We start from the raw sequence: 20,940 nt of genomic DNA on the forward strand, positions 1-20,940 counted from the left end.
AAGAAAGGTTTACCAGGGTTAGTGTCATCAAATGATCAATTAGTCAAATTGGAGGATTACTGTGAAAAGTTATATACTATTGTAGCAGATAACAACCAATTTTCAGGGATAAAAAGACATATTACAGGGAAAGAGTTTTTGGAAGCCTTGAACTCTAACCTCACAATCAAACATGAAGTTGGACACCTTTTCCTCACTAAACCTAATTTTGAAAGATATACCAAAGTTGATGAGATATTTAGAAGGATGGTAAATTTGGAAATACCAAGTGAAGAGAGGTGGGATCAACTATGTGAAACAATTGTTTAACCTTTTGATCATAACAAGAAGACAACACAAAAACTTTTGGAGGGCTAGTCATCAACAACTCCCTACCTAATAGGGACACATCATCCACCAATTTTCTTTTCCTATTTTTCTTCAAGCTATTTTTGTAATCAGTTTCAGATATTTTGTTTAGTATCTAAACTAGTATAAATAACTCTCTTCTACGAGTTATTAAGGGTTTCACCCTTGCATAAGCACTTTGTAAGCATTCAATGTACACAACTTTTATGGATCACTAATGATAAAGCAGAGGCTTCTGAATTTTCGTATATACAGTTTCGTTTCTCTTGTAAGTTTTTCCAGTGTATCTTTCATTCTGTATTCTACATATGTTTGAGTTTTATAAAGGTAACTAGGTAAGTGTAACTGTGTTTTAGTTATTCTTAAATTCCTTCTGAAGTTATAATCATTAAAGAGAATGGGTTATTGAACTATTTGTTTAAGTATCTCCCTCTAAAGCATTCAATTGTCAGTATCTTTATAATCTTAAGTATAATTTGTTTAGATTTTCAAAAATTGGTTGGAGTTTTTCCTACTTATGATTATTTAATTTTCTATCTGAAAACTAAAGTAATCATATCCTCTTACTATTTCTACTTAACATCAACAAAAACTTAAATCACTGTGGGGAATTAAATAGCAGCCCTTTGTTTGTTGGTTAGTATTATCCAAAAGGTTGAACATCACTGTTATAATTTGTTTCATACATTGGTCCTCCAATTAAATCAAAACCAATAAAACGTTATAGATGCTTTGGCATAACCAATTGACCTTAGGTTATCTCAAAGGACAACACTGCACATATAGTGTCAACACCTCTTAAGTTTTATGGACCCTGAGTTGATAATTTAAGTTGGTAGTCTTGGGAGTTGCAACTTTTTTGTTGCAATACTGGGGCTCATCACTTTTTGGTGTCATTGTTGGGAAGGTGTCAAAGTATGCATTGTTTTCTTCCCTAATTGATCCATTTCTGTAGAAAAAATTTGCATTAGGCATCTTTCATTTCAAGAACAAAAAATTGCATTGCATTAACATTCTAATTCATTTTTTTTTTTTTTTATAAAAATAAAAATAAAAATACTTCTACAACACCAACTCCCCCCATTTGATCACGTGGTGCAGTAAGAGCCACCCCACCATCCACTTTTGCAGGTAGAAGAATAAGAGGTGGAAGAGAAGGTAGAAGAAATGGATGGAGATGATGAAAATGAGGAAGATCCTCTTGTATTTCCCATTCAAGATACTGATATTAGTGTCCATATGAAGAGCATCCCTTTATATTTCCTTCCCAACTTCCATGGTATGAGGTCAAATGATCTGGAAAAATTTGTAGATCTTATGGTTACTTATTAAAAACTCAAAATTTGAGATTGTTTCTGACAACATTGAAGGATAGAGCTCTTAAATGGTTCATGAGTTTAGGGACTAATTCAATAAGATCATGGAAAGATATGGAAAATATATTTATATAAAAATATAAAGATCATGATCTTAAAGAATAAATCTTTAGAATGACTCAAAAAGAAGATGAGAACCTTCAAGATCTAATAGAGAGGTTCATGTATAATGTTAAGAGGGAAAAATTACATCATTTAGGATTTGACACACTAAGAACCCTCTTACTTAGAACAATTAGGGATCAGTGGCTTGATCTCCTTGATCTCATGAGTAGAGGTGATGTATACCAATTATCATTTGAAGAAATTTGTGAAACATGCAAAAGCATATCAAGAGGAAGGGAAAAAACAAGTAAATCAACATCAAGATCAGTAAGTCAAGATAAAATTGGAATTTTGTTTGATGAATTTAAAACATAAATTATTATCAATCTAAACGAATGAGTAGAAATGATAGGAATGCAATATGAGGGAAAAGAAGATGATGGCATTTGTGTTGTCCATGAAGAATCACATGCTATTAAATATTTCCCATCATTACCAAGGTTGAAGAAAGTTTACCAAGTGGACAATGGAGCAAGTAAATCACCAAAGGATCTATGATATGTAGCTCCAAGAGGACCATGGCAGCCTAGTCAACCTAGTATGATGCAAGAACCTAATTCAGAATTTCAAGTTTATGCACATCCATATCAAAGTGATTGGAACACACCCTTTCCTTGGAAACCTTGGCCATTTCAACCCCAAAATAAATCTTGGAAACAAGGTTGGCAAGGACCTTATTGGATCAATCCACAATATCCTCAATATTTTTGTCAATATCCTCCACACCCAACTCCATGTTATCCCTACCATCCATCTCCACCAAAACCGAAACCTCAACCGCATCCATATCAAATATCCACTCCCACTCAACTACCTGTACCACCATTTCCAAACCCACACAAGGATGTATCTCAGCCCACTTACAATGTTGAGGTAGAACACTTACAGACATATACTCTTCATCTAAATGGTATTCCTCTTATCTTGGGAAGAGTATTGCAAAAATAGATTCTCTTGATGTCATTGAAGATTCAAATGTGAAGACCAAAGAATCATGGGCTACACTTGATGAAGAGTAGACATCAGAATCAAATATTGAGAAACCTACCTCATACTTACCATCATATCCTCGACGTGTTCAAAAGACTAATCATAAAAATAAAATAAAATTGAATATCATGGTAGAAGAGGAAATGGGAAGAGATCCAAATGTAAAAATGGACCAAGGGCATCACAAATATATTGAAATATGGTTCCAGATAATCATTAAGATGCAGCAACACACTCTTCTTCAAAAATTCATGATCTCATCTTAGCAAAGCATTTGGTCTCTCACATTCATGTACATGTCAAAGCATACAGTTCGAACCTGCAAATGAGTTTATCCATCATATTGATGTGCACATGGCTCCATTGGAAGTATTTATATACTTGAAAGAGATTTTGTTTTTTTAAGTAGAATAGGATAGAAAAAATGGAAAAAGAGAAAAAAGGAAAATAATAAAATCTTAGGTGAAAACCTCTTTTTAGGTGCTTGAGATTGGCTCACTAATTAAAATCCTCCATGATGCAGTCAATCGGTTGGAAAATAAAAAGAAATAAAAAGAAAAGGAAAAGATCCTAGGTGAAAACCTCCTTTGAGGCACCTAGGAAGACCTACTAGTTGAAAACCTCATTGAGGTAGCTAGTAGGCCTAAGAAAAGAGAAAAAAATGAAAAAAAATGAAAAGAAAAAAATTATTTCCTCTGTGTACCTCTATTTAATGCAAGTGCTCTCCAACCTTTGCAAGCAACAAGAACAAGTTAGCACCAAAAGAAAAAAAAGTCGATCAAAAACCTAGTCAAAGAAAGTCAAACTTGGGCTTTTTCATCTTTTTCTCAGATTCTCCAATGAATAGTTCCATGTCAACCATCAACCTCATCTATTTCCAACATCCACCCATCATTTCCAAGCCTTTCCCATTCATTTTCATTTCCATCCTAAAATGCTACAAGAGGGTTCTATTTTGCTACAGGAGGCCAAAATACACAAAGCAGAATTTTTTTTTTATTATATATAAAAAATTGTGCATCCATTGGATGAGTTGTTTGATGGGGAGATGCATATGGGTAACATGCTCAAGAAATTTTAGAAAATTCCAGTACACACTTTTTGAGAAATTTTCCTCCATCACTTACAACCATTTTTATTTTTTCTCGAGATTCATGCATCCATTGGCTTTTTTTTATGGTGGGGTTCATAAGGATGATGGAAAAATTCTCAAAAAAATTCAGGTCAATCTGCTCTACCTTTTGAGAGATATGGATAAAATAATTCTGCTAGAAGGGGTTGTCCTGAAATGCTACAGGAGGAAGATTCGATTGGAGAAAGAGGAAAAAAGGTCATGTATCCTTTAGGAAATGTTGAGAGAGGTCCACCGTAGCCTCATCATTCATTTTCCACACCCCTTGACCTCTTCTCCACCCTCATTTTCACCTTTGTCCATGAAATATCTCCATTTTCACCCCTTCTTTCATTACTTTCACCACAATCGAGGTTTTTAATCCTTGTCGATAGATTGATCATGAATTATTAGTGTTTTTGGAAGCATTATCTAAAGGATATTGTTGTCATAGAAGGGTTTCTGTGACTTCTATAGGAATAATTGCATTCATGTACCGGTCTACAATTACCTTACAAGACCACAATTAATAACACTAGAATGAAGAATCAATCATCTTGAAGATATTATAGAGTCATTTCCTCAATTTTTGGCATCTACAGGACCTCTACAAATTGCTACAAGATAACTTTTCATCTCTAACAACAACCTTTGATCCATGGTGGCATCTATATTTTGATCATATGAATCATAGAACTTAAATCAACAATGAGAGGATTCCATCATATGAAAAATGATTGATGAAAGTGACATTTGTATCTCAAAGAGAATTCCAACAGCTTCATCAATGTTCCAACAACCTCATGCAAGAATCAAGTCAATCATCAACAACAACACCCACATCATGAGCATCTTAACAACAACATTTTAGCCAAGGATGTGAAGAAGCAACAACAACAACAAAAAACCTATAAGATCTCCAAATTCAAGGCTATTAGCAATAGCACCTCTAACAAATCATCACATGCAGCTTTAGGATCATCAGTAGCAGCTTCAGAACCACCAAAGGCAACTTCAACACTCATATCAGCAACCTCAATATCACCTACAAAAACACATCAAGGGTAAGGCTCATGAAACCATCCAAACCATATTCCAATGAGATAAGGAAGAGAATTGCATGAAGAACAACAGGGGAAGAATATGGATAGGCTGCTCAAAGGATGAGCAATAATTTCAGTCGGGGGGTGATGGGCCTCCAAATTAGACACAAATTGAGGCCCATCTAACCTTTCCTAGGAACATAAAGGCTATATTAAATCTCTCCTTCTACACTTAATAATGTTTTTTTAGATTTAATATGTTCATTAGGAAGGTTTAGAGATAATCACAAGTTTGTGCCTAATATTATTTACTTTTGTAGAATATTGTGAGAATATTGAGCATATTATGAAGATTGGGAGGAGGAGATAATATAGGGACTTGCTCCCTAATACAGGAGGATCAATATTGGATGGTAAATGAACAAAATATCATGAAATAATTGACAAATTCTGGAGCTCCACTCATTCAGAAAATATACGAATGTGTTCCCTGTCATTTAATGTAGATTCCTAGTGTTGGGAACTAGATCCACTATTTGAGGGATTTTGGAGAGGAAAGCCTCCTCATCATTTTTTATAAGTACCAATATGAATTTTCTTCTAGAGGCATGTATTTTTAGTCTTTTTGTAGAGAAAACATGAATTTTTGCAGCGTCACTTTCATTTCTAGCAGGGATGTACTTAAATTGATTCAAATAATGAAGTTTGGTGCCATTTTTAGCTTCTAAAGCGTGTTCTCCTTCATAGGACTCTGAGTATCATTGGGCTTGGCCATCCTAGGAGCCTCAAAGCCTTTTGTATAATTTTATTTTATTATTTTCACTTCCTATTCACATGCATCTCTTATTGTTGTTTTTCCTATTTTTGCATTTAGTATTGATGATTATTTTGTTGTTGGATTAGGTTAAATGATTGAAGTGAGTCTTTTTTTAGTTTATTTACAGATTCAAAAGCATGATTCATCCTTATAATATCTTTTAAAAGTCATATTCATCATTGAGCTACTTGGATTGGTTTACTAGTTCACAAATCTAGAATTTCTGGAAGTCCTTTGTAACAAAAAGTAGTAATGTTCTGCTATTTTTTAGAACATGTTAATGAGCTTAAACTGAGTTGATTCCACTTGTATTAGGTCATAAAAACATTAAAGTTAATAAAAAAATTACCCCAATGCATTTTCACTTGATTAGGTTAGACTTTTGATAGATTAACTAGCTCACTAGTTCTTGAATTTCTAGATTTTAGAGTAGTAACTTTCTGCTATTTTTTAGCACAAGTTAACATGTGTATTTTGGAGTGATTCCACTTGGAATGGAGTCCTAATACATCCTAATTAATAAAAAAAATTGTCCCATCCAATTTTCATTTGATTTAATTGGTCATTCAACGAATTATCTCCTCCTGTAGCAATTTGGTTTCACTTGTAGCAATTCTGTTTCGCCTATAGCAACCTCTTGTAACACTCTTGTAGCATGTGTAAACTTGACCAGATTTTCTCCAAAAGCTTGGTTTTTGTCTCTTAGGCTTGAATCATAACCCCTATGCTCTAACTCCATGATTGAGGAAGAATAGATACCAGTTAGGACATGGATGTTTACAAAGTAGATTAGGCTTATTTATTTGAATTCATGCTCTTAGGATTTCAATTACAAATTGTTGTTCTTGCCTAGGATTAATTTCTTTTCAAAATAAAATTTCCATTTTTGCAATTATTTTAGCCTTTTGATTTCATGAAATTCACTCAATTACATCAAATCAACGAAATAAGGAGACATTGTATGTTGAACATATAGTGCTGACTCCTCTTAACTTTATAGAAACTCCATCTTGATAATTTAAGTTGGTAGCCTTGGGATTTGCAACATTCTTATTGCAATATGGGGGCTCATCAGCTAACATCTTATTGCAGAGGATTTTGGGTTAGATCGTACACATCCTAGATCATTCTACACCCTAAATCATCATTATCTTGAACTTCACTAACTGTAATGTTAATGGGTCATAAGGTTTTGCATAAGGCAGTGGCCAACTGGGATCTCATAGTTGTCACAACCCCAAATATTATAATTATTAAAATAATGAAACTTTTTTGAAAAATTGTTTACAATATTTTAGTTTTTTTTTTTTTTTTCTTTAATTTCATCACTTTAATATTTAATTTTTATTTTTTAATTTTATTTTTTTAATTTAAATATTTATTCTGGGTTGTCATATGAATTTAATTAATAATATGGTTTCATGAATTTTTTTATTAATTCTATTTTTTTTTTTTTTTTTTTTTTCGGTTGGCTTAACCCACAGAGGATTTGAACCTCGAATATCATGGTTTACATAAACTTCATAACACGACAATCACTAATTGAGATTCACCTCGTGTGCAATTCTAATTTATTTAAATATGGAATACAATTATTTTAAATTAGAAAATATAGAATAAAATTAAAATGGAGTGAAGATTTTTTATTAAAAGAACATCAACCTTTATAGTGTAAATGAATTGTTAAATAAAAGGAAAAACAAAAGCGTCATCCATTTGGAAATGGAGGTTTTAAACAAAGGGAGAAAAAGAAAGGTGGGGAGGAAAAATAAGGTCACATTTTGATTTATAAATTGTCACGAAGTAGTTCATCATAATAGATCTTACAAGTTTATGTAAACACTTTTTTATATGTTATTATCTAAACAAGTGTTGTTATATTTTTATGTAAACAAGTGTTATTATCTATGATTACGGTTTGATATTATTATCTTACAACATAAAACACTGAAATAAAATGAATCCAAATCAAAATAATATCACATCATCCACATAGTGAGAAAAAGGGTTACTTTCAGAAATTCAATATGGGAAAACCTATCTTGAGGACTATCAAATGCCCTTTCCTTCTAAAAAAATGCAAAAATGAAGAAAAGTGAACTCACTATGAATGTAAATCTTCCTCCCACCCCCTTTCTCTTCCCAAGCTATGGGAGGTGTTACTTTTAACTAGCCCAACCTATATGTTCTCACTATGAAAATTTCGTTACAAAAATCTTGATTCTCCAAAGCTTGCTGAATTAAATTTGGACAAAACCATTGCATTAAGTTCGTTAAGAGCTTTCCAACAATATAAACTTTACCTCAATCTGACTCCCGTATTGAAAGATATGCTCAATTTAAGTCTGGCTAATTATATCTCTCCATGTTAACAATGACCATCACATGGCATACATGCAAACACATCATGCCTCCATGGCACATGTCACCTCAACCTAAACTATCAGGTCCCATAGGGCCTGATACCTTTGCTTTTTTTCCTTTGTATATGATTTTTGGAGGTAATATGGGGTGAAAGAAATAATTCATGTTGTAATATCCCTCAAACCCTTAGATTTTCCAATTCTTTGTACCTTCTTCCTTCTTGAGGCACATCCTAGAGCCCACAAAGCATCCACGTAGCCACCTATCCTTCGTGGCATTTGTTGAAAATGCAGCAAGAAGTTACTCATTTAATTTGTCCTTGAATTAAATTGTAATTCCACATCTCATGGCAAATTGTAATAGTTAATTAAGTTAACTTGGCATATTTAGCTTAGTTAATTCAAGTTGAGGGTCTAACTAGTGTCATGTAGCGTGTCTCCTAGAATTAGGAGCACTAGTTGAGTCTATTTTGAGTTGTAATTATTTAATTCAGTCCAATTGAGTTAAAGGCAATTAAACTAGTTCCAACTAATGAAGGAATTAGTGGCAGATAAAAAATAGTGGGGTGTAACCAATAACAGTTGAGTGTAACGAACAATAGTGGGGTGTAACCAACATCAGTGGGGTGTAACTTATTATAGTGGGGTGTAACTTATTGTGATAGGGTGCAGCTTACTATAGTGGGGTGTGACTTACTGTAGTGCGGTGTAACCTGCGGTAGTGGGGTGTAACTTTCTGTAATGGGGTGTAACATGAAGTGATTAGTAAACTGAAGATTCACTCATAATTAACTCATGCATGTCAAATTAAATAAAGACCCAGCTGAGATTGGAGTTCAAGGACAATGTACTATCAATTGTATAATCATATGGATTGTATAAGTGGTGCATGCAATCAAAGGAAGGCCTATGAGGATTGTGCAATTCATAATTGTGGGATTTCCCAATTAAATATGGGCTAATTTCCAAGGGAACATCACAAGGAAATAGGAGCTTGGCAGGCAACAAAATTGGCTAAGTATTGGCTTGAGCTTGTCTAAGAAGTAGTGAGATAGATAGAGATAGTGCAAAGGTTTCCCGGGCTTGAGCAAAGCATTGTAATCTTCTCATAATTTTTATTATTGAAATATACAGATAGCAGGGGTTTTTAGTTGTGTCTTTCCCCAGAAAATTATTGTGTTATGTGTGATTGAATTGTTTCTCTTATATGCTTCATGATTCCATCAATTGTTTATTGTTTCCGCTGATGAGTAGAGTAGATTCAAGTCAATTGTTTTAGCATATTACAATTTTAATTTTGAATCTACAAGGAATTTATAAATGGTATCAAAGTTGATATCACTATAGAAGAGGAGAATACGAGTTTGTATTTTGCAGGAGAAATAAAATTTGCAGTATCATACTTCAGAGGTAGCAAGATGTCTTTCTATGGATTGAGACTCGAATATTCCCTTAAGGGTAGTTCAAACTATATTTCTTGGAAGGATAGGATGGAGGGAGTGTTGGAAGACAATGGGCTTAAGGAATTCATAGGCAAAGATATTCCTAAGCCAGCTGATGCTCAGGATCTGGCAGAGTGGAGAAAGTGTGTGGCAAAGGCGAGAATGATTATCCTAGAAGGAGTTTGAGATCATGTTGTCTCAAACCTCCATGGTAAGGAAACTCCATTTGTAATGTGGAAGGACTTGATAGACCTGTTTTAAAACAACAGTGACCACAAGAAGTTGGAAATGAAGGACAAGCTCAGAAATATCAAGATGGATAAGGGCGAATCAATACTGAAGTACTTAACCAATTTCACCCAATGTCACAATGAGCTTGGAAGTGTCAGTGTTAGAGTTGCTAAAGATGATATGGTGAGCCTAACACTTCTAGGCCTTCCCGAGAGATGGCACAACTACAGGGACCAAATTAATAGGAGGGAGAATCTACTAGAGTGGGAGTGGTTGTGGTCCAACTTGGTACAAGAAGAGATTTGGTGGAGCACCAAATATGGATCCTCATCTAAGCATGATGATGAGGAGAATTGTGCCTTAGTTAGAAAGGTGAAGAAAGGGAAGCAGAAGTCATCCCTTTCCAAATCATATTCCAGTAAGGGCTGCAAGAAGAATGACTTGTCGAAGATTAAATGTTTTCACTATCATGAGATGGGACGCTATGCCATAAAGTATCTGCATAAGAAGGCCTGTAAGAAGCCCTTAAGAGGAGTGGTAGATGAAGCTCTTGCTTCAAAATTTGAGCTGGATTTCACCCTCTTTGCTTGCATGGTGACATTAGTGATGGGTAGTGTGTGGTACCTGGATAGTGGAGCCTCATTCCATATGTCCAACGACAATGATTTATTCAGTGAATTAGAGGAGAAGGACCTCCAGATGCACATCAATATGGGAGATGATTGGAGGTATAGTGCCACCAGCATCAGTACTATTATGCTTTAGAGGAAGTCTTGTTCTCCTCTCACATTAAAATATGTCACGTGTGTTCCAGGTTTAAAAAATAATTTGGTTTCAGTTGCCATGTTGGAGGATCATGGATATGATGTGATATTTAGCAAGGGAAAGGATTTCCTTCGTCACATATCCTTACAATAGGTGAAGCGGATCAGAGTTTGGGTGAGGAACCTCTACAAATTAGATGTATAAGTTTGCGCTACTTTGAGCACAAAAGAAGAGAAGGTGCAAAGCCGAGACATCAGTGAGTTGTGGCATAGAAACTTGGGTCACTTGCACCATAGAGCTTTGAAGATCATGGAGAGACACATGCAAAGGGTGTACATTGGGGAAGTACACTAAAGATTCCTTTCATGATAAAGATAATCGATCGCAAGTGATCCTTGATAGAGGTCACTCAGATGTGTGTGGACTATTCTCGATAACCTCCAATACCAAGCAAAGGTATTATGTGATATTTGTTCATGATTTTTCTCGTAAGTTCTATATTTTCTTCATCCAAACAAAAGATGAGATGTTCGCTAATTTTTTTGAATTTAAAGCAGTTGTCGAGAAAGATACTAGCAGGAAAGTTAAAGCTCTCAGAAGTGAAAACGCTGGAGAATATGTGTTGAATGAATCCAAGAAATTTTGTGCATAAAAAGGAATTCGACAGAAAGTAATAGCATCTCATAACCCACATCAGAATGGGGTGGGTGAAAGGAAGAACTAAATTTTTGTGGGAGTTTCACTGGCGATGTTACAAGATCAGGGCCTACCGTTGCACTTGTGGGCTGAAGAATGCAACACAATTGTTTATTTTCAGAACAAAAGTAGATGTGGCACACTTTAGGATATTTGATTCATCAGTCTACTGTCATGTTACTAAGGATGCAAGGAAAAATCTAGAGCCAACAAATGATTTGGGCATATTTGTGGGGTATGCTGATACACCTCACAACTATCAGGTGTACCTACCATCCAACAGGATGAAAATGGTTCGTAGAGATGCAAATTTTGATGAAGAGAAGGCCATGAGATGTTCCCTTGAGAGGGAGATTCACTTGCATGTAGATGATGAGCTTTTATCTCCAAAGGAGGAACCTCAGGATGATGTGGAGTGACCACATGCAGAGGAGAAGAGAGTGGAAATGCCCACTCATGTAGAGACTTCTAGAAATGGAAGGAAGCACACCAGAGAGGCTCACAGATTGATGCATGATTCTAGAGAGAATGTGGGAGAACCCACATCACAGCGCAGGCAGAGGAGGTCACCAGATTGGTACACTAACTACATGGCTCTGATGAGCGAGAGTGTAGAGGTTGATCCATCCTCATTTAAGGAAGAAACGAAACAAATAGTATGGATTTATGCCATGGTTGAGGAGTATGACTCCATTATTAGAAACAATGTTTGGGAAGTGATCGTAAGACTAGAAGACAAGTTCATGGTGAGTTCCAGATGAACCTCTTATAATACCCTTCTAATCCCATGAAGGATCTCACCTCATCTAAATTTCTAGGAACTTCCCCTCCATGATATCTCTTACCTCTTCTAGGTCCATTCATATGCCATCCTTGGAAACCACATGTCCTAAGTAATGTACCTCAGTCTAAAAGAAACTGTACTTGCTAAGCTTAGTGATGAGCCTCATCATTGGGTAACTATATGGACCTTAATACACCTCCTAGCTTATTCAAATCAACTCTTCTCATAATTTCTTACATATTTTGATTATATTTTGCTTAATGAGATGAGTAAAAGTGAGATATCATGCCTAATGGACTAATGTGCATTGATTGTAGTATTTTGAGATCAAATCATGGAAATTTTGGCTAATTAAGGGCCGAAAATTGAATGAAACAAGGAGGAGAGATTATAGGAGATAGATCCTCCTCATTTACTCCTCACTCATTTGAATATTCCTCCATCAATTCACACTAGCTCGGAGTTACAAGAAGCCAAGTCATGAAGATCAAAAGTCAGTTGAGCCAATGATAGTTAAAGAGCCAGTTCATATTGAGTTTGGGAAAGCAGCCTCCCTAGATTTAAGGAAGTCGTTGGAGACATCAGTTGTATAAATAAGGAGGCCTAGAGCCTCATTAGGATTCGAATTTTTGATTTAAAAATACTAGGCATTTTCGAGTTCAAGACTTGTGGAAGACATTGTTATGTAATTTTCTGATTTGATAATGAGAATGAGCATTTCCTTGATCCAACACTGAGTTGACTCAGAGGCTTGAAGCTCTTGGGTTAGGGCCCAACCCTAGGAACAAAGGCTCCTCTTCTTGTATTTGTATTCTTAGTCAATTTCATAGATTAATGGTTGAATTGTCTTTAGCATTATTTCATTGCAAGTAGTTGTGGATTTGATTAGTTTGCGTCCATTTGTGCATTGCTTTAGCATTAGCTTAGGAATATAAAGGAATATCAAAAATATTTTAGTAGGTGGATTTGGCCTCACTCCTCCCTTCAGGGACCATGGTTTGAGGAAAGAAATCCTATGCAGCCCCAAAAAGACAGAATTCTGATTTCTCATGGAATTTAGGGTTTTCTGTTACTTAGGCCAGCATTTTACTGGATTTCAAGAATAGGATTTAATTGTCATTTCTGTTACATTCAGTCTTACATTAGATATCATCAAGGTTTCACATTAGTTTTCCCATGCATGAAATTGGTAGCTAGCTCATGAAATTTTGTTTTCCTTAGTTAATTGAACTCCTTATTGTTTACATGATTTATGGATAAATTTTAATGATTGTTGTAGTGCAGGATTTTTAGTAGTACAAAGAGATTTCATGATCAAAAACCCCATCCTAACCTCATCCATCCATGGTTATCACTTTCTTCCACTAAATCCCTCACCAAATTCATCATTCCACAAGAATATTTCTCCAAGATTGTTGAGCAAATCCAACCATATCACAACTCTATTTTGAGCTCTAAAGGATTCCTAGGCATTCCCTTTCCTAATTTCATCCACCATTCACCTTCTATAAGACTTACATCACCTTCCAAACCCATCCTCTTGCTCTTGGCTGTATCTTGTAGGAATACAAGGGATCATGTAGGAGCATTAGGACATCCTGTAGGTTGACCTGTAGTGGCCTGTTTTGAGGCCGAATTGTGGGAAAAGTCCCTAGGAAGCTGGAAGAAGACCCCTACTTGCCTCCCATTTACCATCATCCCTAATCCACCTGCCACATCACCAAAATAAGTTAGCATTCACACTTTCACACAAAAAGGGACAAAACGGAAAAAAGAGTTATTTTGTTCATTTACATGCACAATAGTAGAATGCTTGATATTTCAATTTGCATGCCTAGGACATAGGATTGCACATATGTTAATTTAGCATTCTTTTGAAGAAAATCCTCTTAGCAGTTAATTAGATGAATCGTGTTTTTCAGCATTTGATTTTAGTCTTTTCCTTACTGCAGTAGACAAGATTTTCTTTAGTGTAAATTTCCCTTTTTCTTAGTGGTAATCAAGCTTCTTCTGAATCAATAGAAGTCTGGTTTGAAAAACCATAGTGGTCTATCGCTAGCTTAGTAGTGATAAAGAGTAGACCCATGCCACCTCCAAGTTTGTACAAACCCTGGGTTGATAAAGTAAAGTTGGTAGCCCGAGGAGTTGTAGCATTCTTGCTGCAATATTGGTGCTTATCACTTTTTTGCGTTGTTGTCGGGGAGGTGTCTGAGTAATATGTGATTTCTACTTTCTTTCTTCCATTTCTTATCTCTGACATTCTACTATTAGCTTCATTTCTGCAAAATTAATTGTAAGTTAGCTTTCTTTCTTTCCCATTCTACAAGTGAGATGTCATTCAACAGTTAGTTTCCATTCAGTTTGTGATTTCAATTCTACAATTATTCTCAAAGCTTGAAAAAACACAAAACAAGACAAAAACAATTATTTCATGCATCGTAGGAATAAGGATAACTTAGGAAGATTTCTACCAAATACCCCCACCACTTCAAACAACCAACCTTCCGTCTTCTTTGGTGGCTGTGAATTGGAGGACCCCTTAGGTGAACAAACATAGATATTTGAAGAACCTACAGAGGGAGAAGAAGAAGGAGAACCCATTCCAACTGACCTAATGGCTAAAAATAGAAATTAAAAAGGAGATAGAAAAAGAATTGAGGGTGCCTTTCTGATCAGAGAAACTAATGGGGATACCAAGTTGAAGAACATAAGCCCCTCTACTCTTCCTCATTTCCATGGCCCGACCTCAGAAGATATAGACAATTTCTTGTTTGATTTTGTTTTCATATGCATAACGTATGATTACACCAATGATTAGAAGAATTTGATACTATTCCCATCCACTCTCAAGGATGCAGCTTTGCATTGGTTCATGGGTTTACCTGGGGATAACATCATAACTTGGGCTCAGATGCAGAAAGCCTTCAATAGAAAGTATCAGGACTATTCCAGGTCTAAAGACACTAAAGAGGAAATTTTTAGGATGACCTTAGGGCATGATGAATCCCAAGAGGACTATGAAGAAAGATTCCAGCTTAGATACAAAAGGGCCGGGTGCACACTTGATTCTGAGTCACTCAAGCTAGTCCTGCTCAGAGGGTTAACGGAAGATCTTATGGATACCCTAAACCTACTAGAAAGAGGGGACATCTACCAACTACCATATGCATATATCAACACTCTCTTTAAGAACCATTCTAGGGCATCTAGGAAAAAGGGTAGGGGTAGTCAACCAATGACTAGTCCATCCTCTTCCAATACATCCATCAAGGGTGAAATTGGAAATATGTTGGAAGATTTCAAGAGTGAAATGATGCAAATCCTTTCCCTACAGATGGACACTATGAACATCAAGAGAAAGCAGGAGGAAGCAGAGAGAGACTTAGCTATTTTCTTCCCTAGATGCATAAGGAGGCACCCTAGGAATGAATGTCCATTGAATCTGATTGAAGTCTGCTCGATCTGTGAAGAAAATCACTCCACATACAAGTGCCCTTTTCTACTTGGACTAAAATTTGTGTATTAGGGAACTGAAGGGGTGACTGAACGCTCTGCTACATAAATCAAAGGAGACCTCATGGGCGTCGTGTAGAAATTCCCACCTGTAGATCACCTGATAATGCAATAGACTAAAGAAAAATACTTGATCTACTTCTACAACCAGTTTAGCAGAAGCTTAATCGAACATAAGCAACATCAATAAGAACACATATAACTAATATGGAGAAATCAATCACACATAACATAGAATATATAACCAGGGGAAAGCCTCAGTCTAAAACCCCAACTCTATATTATCATACAAGTGGAAATATAGCCAATATTACAAAAGGAATTAGCTCAAAATCTATCCTGCTCTCTCTGCAATACCTTTGCTGCTCATAGACAGTCAAAGGCCTCTATCTAACCTCTAGTTTTTCCTCCAAGCCTCCTATTTCTTTGCACAATTTTGATTGGGGTCCAGTGCAGCCACTTGTGTGAATTGGCCTCTTCACACACTCACTAACCTCTAATCCAACTGCGCAGTCCTGAAGGAGATAAATCCTCATCATGGATGAGCTTCCTTTGTAGGAAAAATATTCATCCAACTGATAGTACACTATCCCTTCTTTGATCTCAACTGGGTCTTTGTCTGAACTGACATGCATGAGTCATTCATGAGAGAATATTTAGTTATCTGAAGAACAACAGTTATATGCTAGCATGCATTAACTAACTGAACTTACTTAATTTAAACAAACGGTTTAAATCAATTATAACTAGACTTGACTCAGTTAACTAAGCCAACTAATTACTACTCAAATTAGAACTCATCCTTATCTCTTTAACTGATGGATAAATTCCTCAATTAATAGATAAACTATTGCATGTCCTCACATAGACTTCATGTTTGATTTTTCACATCTAATTAACTCATGGAGAATTAATTAATTTATTTTCAAACAGCTGTTAAGTTAAAATTCGAATTTTACTTCCTATTTTAGTCCAAGGACTGACTAAAATTGGAATCCATCCTGAATTGCTAAAAATAGCAATGCTATTTTCAGCACTTCCATTTTTCATTCCCTGTTTCTCAATCCAGCACTGGTACCCAAACTTCTATTTATAGCAGTGCTATTTTTAGCACTTCTATTTTTATCATTTCTTGTTGCTATTTTCAACACATCGGCCATACCAGCAGGGAACACAAGGGTCATCCCATGCCTATTACAACCCTAACCAGATCACATCCATTCCCTCTTGGGGCCCCCCTGCTTATCCCTCCTTGTCTACACCTCCTCCTTGGTCTTTTGCACCTCAGTACCATTCCCAACCAACCATCTAGTCATTTCAGCCATATGCTTTGCCACAACCTCAGTGGAATGCACCGCCCCAGGGGTGGAGGCCCCCATACAACAATGCTCTAGATTTATTGCCTTCACCACCTACTCAACCAAAACTTATACACCCTGCTCCACCTAAACAGCCTCAGATGTCTGCCCAGCCAAATCCGACCCGAACAATAAATAGGCACAACAAGTGCACAATGGAGAGACATCCTATCCTGATTATGTTGTCGAGATTTAGGAGATCAACCTGAGATATGGGAGAGTACTCCCATACAACCAACCTCCACCTCCACCTAGGGAGAGTGAGGAGGAAAGAGAGGAAAGCATGCCTAGACTAAATCCGCCACCCTTTCCTAAGATATTAACTCATCCAATCCAGCCTACCTGAGAAGAGAATGAACTTTTGGGTGAATTGAAAAACCTATGTGTCAAAACTCCACTTCTCCAAGCCATCAAAGATGTACCTATTTACAACAAGTTGATTAAAGAGAATTTCTTCAAACATCCATGGAGGAAAAAAAGAGACACCCCTACCATTAATTCCATTGGACGTCTGTTCGACTTAATGCTGGGGTAGGTAATTTTCCCAAAGTACTTGGACCGTGGAAGCCCTGTAGTAGATGTGCACATCAATGGCACCATTGTCCCACACACTTTGATTGATCTTGGGGCTGCCATTAATGTAATGACTAAGGACACCATGCTCAAGCTCAATCTCCAGGATTCATTAAGAAAGACCACAACAGTCTTACAACTTGCAGATCATTCCACAGTGACCCCTGAGGGGATTGTTGAGGATGTGATTCTCTCCATTGACTCTTGGGAGTACGCTGCCGACTTCCTATTTCTCCAGCCTAAGGCCAAGCTTACTAGTTATCCTTTCATCCTTGGGAGGCCTTGGTTAGCCATTGTTGATGTCTACATTAGCTGTAGGGCTGGAAATATGACTATAAAAAATGGGCATATGTCCAAGCAGTCAGTCTTGTACCCTCCTACTTAGTCTGTAGAAATTCCCACTATAGATTAATAGATTATGCAATATACTAAAACACAATACAAGATCTACTTTTACAACACTTTGCGGAAGCTTAATCGAATTGAGCAAGATCAAGAGAACACATATAACTGAGAATGAGAAATCAATCACACATAACACAAAAGAAATAACCTCGTTAAAGCCTCAGCCTAAAACCCCAACTCTGTATTATCATACAAGTGGAAATCTTGTTCAAGTTACAAAAAGAATCATCTCTCAAGCTATCTTGCTCTCTCTGCAATCAAACAATACAACTCACATACTGAATAGACATTGTATATGTCCTCCTCAAGCCCTTCATGCCTCCTATTTCCTTGCGCAGTTTTTCTTGGGGTCAAGTGAAGCCACATGTGTGAATTGGCCTCATCACACTCACAAAACCTGAAGAAGTAATTGCGCAATCCTCAAGGAAAGAATTCCTTCTACATGAAAGGGATATTCACAATGGAATATTCTAGCAACTGATAGTACAATTCCCCTCCATCTCATCTCAACTGGGTCTCTGTCTGAAATGACATGCATGCATTTTTTGTGAGAGAATATTCAGTTATCTGAAGTGCAACAGTTACTAACTGAAGTCACATTAATTCAACAAACTGTTTTAATTAATCTAACTGGAATTGACTCAGCTAACTAAGTCAACTAATTACAACTCAATATTACAACTCATCCTTATCTCTTTAACTGATGGATAAATTCCTCAATTAATGGAGAAACTATTGCATGTCCCCACATAGACTTCATGTTTGATTTTACTTAACTAATTAGCCCAAGATGAATAAATTAATTAATTTACAAACAATTGCTAAGATCAAATTCGAATTTTACGTCACTATTTTAGTTTAGGGACTCGCTAAAATAGGAAGGTATCCCGAAATGCTATTTATAGCAGTACTAAATTTAGAACTTCTATATTTAGCATTTCTTGTTGCTATTTTCAACACAACCATCTCTTGAACATGAATTACCTTTATGTCTAGAAGAGGAGGAAGAGGATGAAGTCTACTTAGCCCAAATTTATACCTTAGAAACAAACATGGGAAGATGACAATTGGATGGAGATGATTTGATTGAACACATAATCCAAAGTTCCAACTCCCAGTGTAGAAATTCTCACTGTAGATTAACATGATAATGCAATATAACTAAAGTAAAATACTTTAATCCACTTCTACAATCAAACTTGCGGAAGCTTAATAGATTTGAGAAAGATCAAACAGAACACAAATAACCAGAAGTAGAATCAATGCACATGAAACACAGAAGAATAATCTGGGGAAGGCCTCAGCTAAAAACCCTGCTATCTGTATTATCATACAAGTGAAAATATATCAAGATTACACAAAGATTTAGCTCTCACAGCTAGCCAACTCTCAGTACAATCCCTCATTGATGCTCACAAAAAAAATGGACTGCTCATATGCCTTCTCCTCTGCCCTCCAAGCTCCTATTTACTTGCACAATTTCTCCTGTGTGATCCAGCTATTACCAAGTGTACCACTGATCACTCACACTGATCTTACACCCTGTAAAACTGCAAAAATCTCAAGGAATGAATTCCTTCTGCATGGATGAGTTTTGTTTATAGGAAAATTCATGCAACTGATAGTATACTACCCCTATCTTTAATCTCAACTTGGGTATTTCTCTGAATAGACATGAATGAGTTATTTATGAAAGAATCTTTATTTATCTGGAGTACACTAGTTTGATGCATGCATGCATTAACTAATCGAACTCACAATTAGTTCCTCAAACTGTTTGGAGCTAATTTAACTGGACTTAACACAGTTAATTGAGCTAACTAATTACAACTCAAATATAACTCATCCTTATCTCCTAATTAAGGGATAATCTCCTTAATTTAAGGGATAACTGTTGCATGACTTCACAAAGACTTCTAGCTTGAATTTCTCCAACTAATTAACTCAAGATGAATTAATTAATTATTTTTCAAGCAACTGGTAAGACTAAATTCGAATTTTAATTCAAGGACAAGTTAAAATTGGAATATTCTTGTTGCCACATTTGAACACTCCCTCTCAACAAGAAAGGGATTATTTGCCACCCCAATCCTGTCTCTATGGAACTCAAATTTACATTTTGACAATGCCTTTGTCAAAATGTCAGCATCTTGCTCATCGGTCAAAATATACTGCAACAACATGATCCTCTTCACCACACAGTCTCTAAGATGATGATACTGGATGTCGATGTGCTTAGACCTGTCATGAAATACTGGATTCTCAGAGATTTTTATACAACTCTGCTTATTGCAATAGATCACAGTTCGATCGATCCTCTGATCAAACAAACCAACTAGAATTTTCCACATCCAGATGGCCTCACATGCTGTCTGACTTGCAGCCATGTATTCAGCCTCTGCCGAGCTGAGTGCAACTGTCCTTTGTTTCCTGTTGTACTAAGAAACTGCAACTAACCCAAGGTTCATAATTCCTCTTGATGTGATCTTCCAATCTGATGGACTCCTTGCCCAATCTGCATCAGTGAAGCCCTGTAGCTTTACTCCCTCTATCTGTTTGTACCATAATCCATACCGAGATGTGCTTATGAGGTACCTCAAAACATGCTTAGTTTCCTTACAAAACATCTTGGTAGGTTGAACCATAGCTTGACTCAGCTGGTTCACCGCATAACACAAATCTGGTCATGTGTTCACTAAGCACATCAGTGAACCCACAAGCTGCTTGTACACAATAACCTCTAGTAACTATCTTAAAGTAACATCCTCCTTCGTCTGCATGGGCTTGCACTCCTCCATGTGGAATCTCTTGAATATCTCGTTGGTATACTTTCCTTGAGACACAAACAAGCCCCCATCCTTCTACCACACTTCCATGCCAAGGAAGTAGTGCATGAGACCCATGTCTTTCATCTCAAATTCTCTTGCAAGGTCCTCCTTTCAATACATGATCAAATGATCATCACTTGTCAATATGAGATCATCAACATAAAGTACAACGATCAACTGCTTACCTTTCAC

The 20,940-nt window shown here is 36.3% G+C and overlaps 1 protein-coding gene across 1 annotated transcript in view; it reads right to left on the bottom strand.

Annotated features, from left to right (window-relative positions):
* Positions 1-4,838: 4,838 nt before the first annotated feature.
* Positions 4,839-20,940, bottom strand: part of LOC149199839 (uncharacterized) — a 77,623-nt gene continuing 61,521 nt past the window's right edge. Inside the window, exon 2 of the mRNA XM_089400734.1 lies at positions 4,839-4,975. Within this exon, the coding sequence (XP_089256860.1) occupies positions 4,839-4,975 (137 nt within the window). The remainder of the gene's footprint in view (positions 4,976-20,940) is intronic.

The sequence above is a fragment of the Pinus tabuliformis genome, chromosome 2_1 (genome assembly GCF_031772625.1).
Source record: "Pinus tabuliformis cultivar Carrire ecotype Pingquan chromosome 2_1, CPIR1, whole genome shotgun sequence".
Lineage (NCBI taxonomy): Eukaryota > Viridiplantae > Streptophyta > Pinopsida > Pinales > Pinaceae > Pinus > Pinus tabuliformis.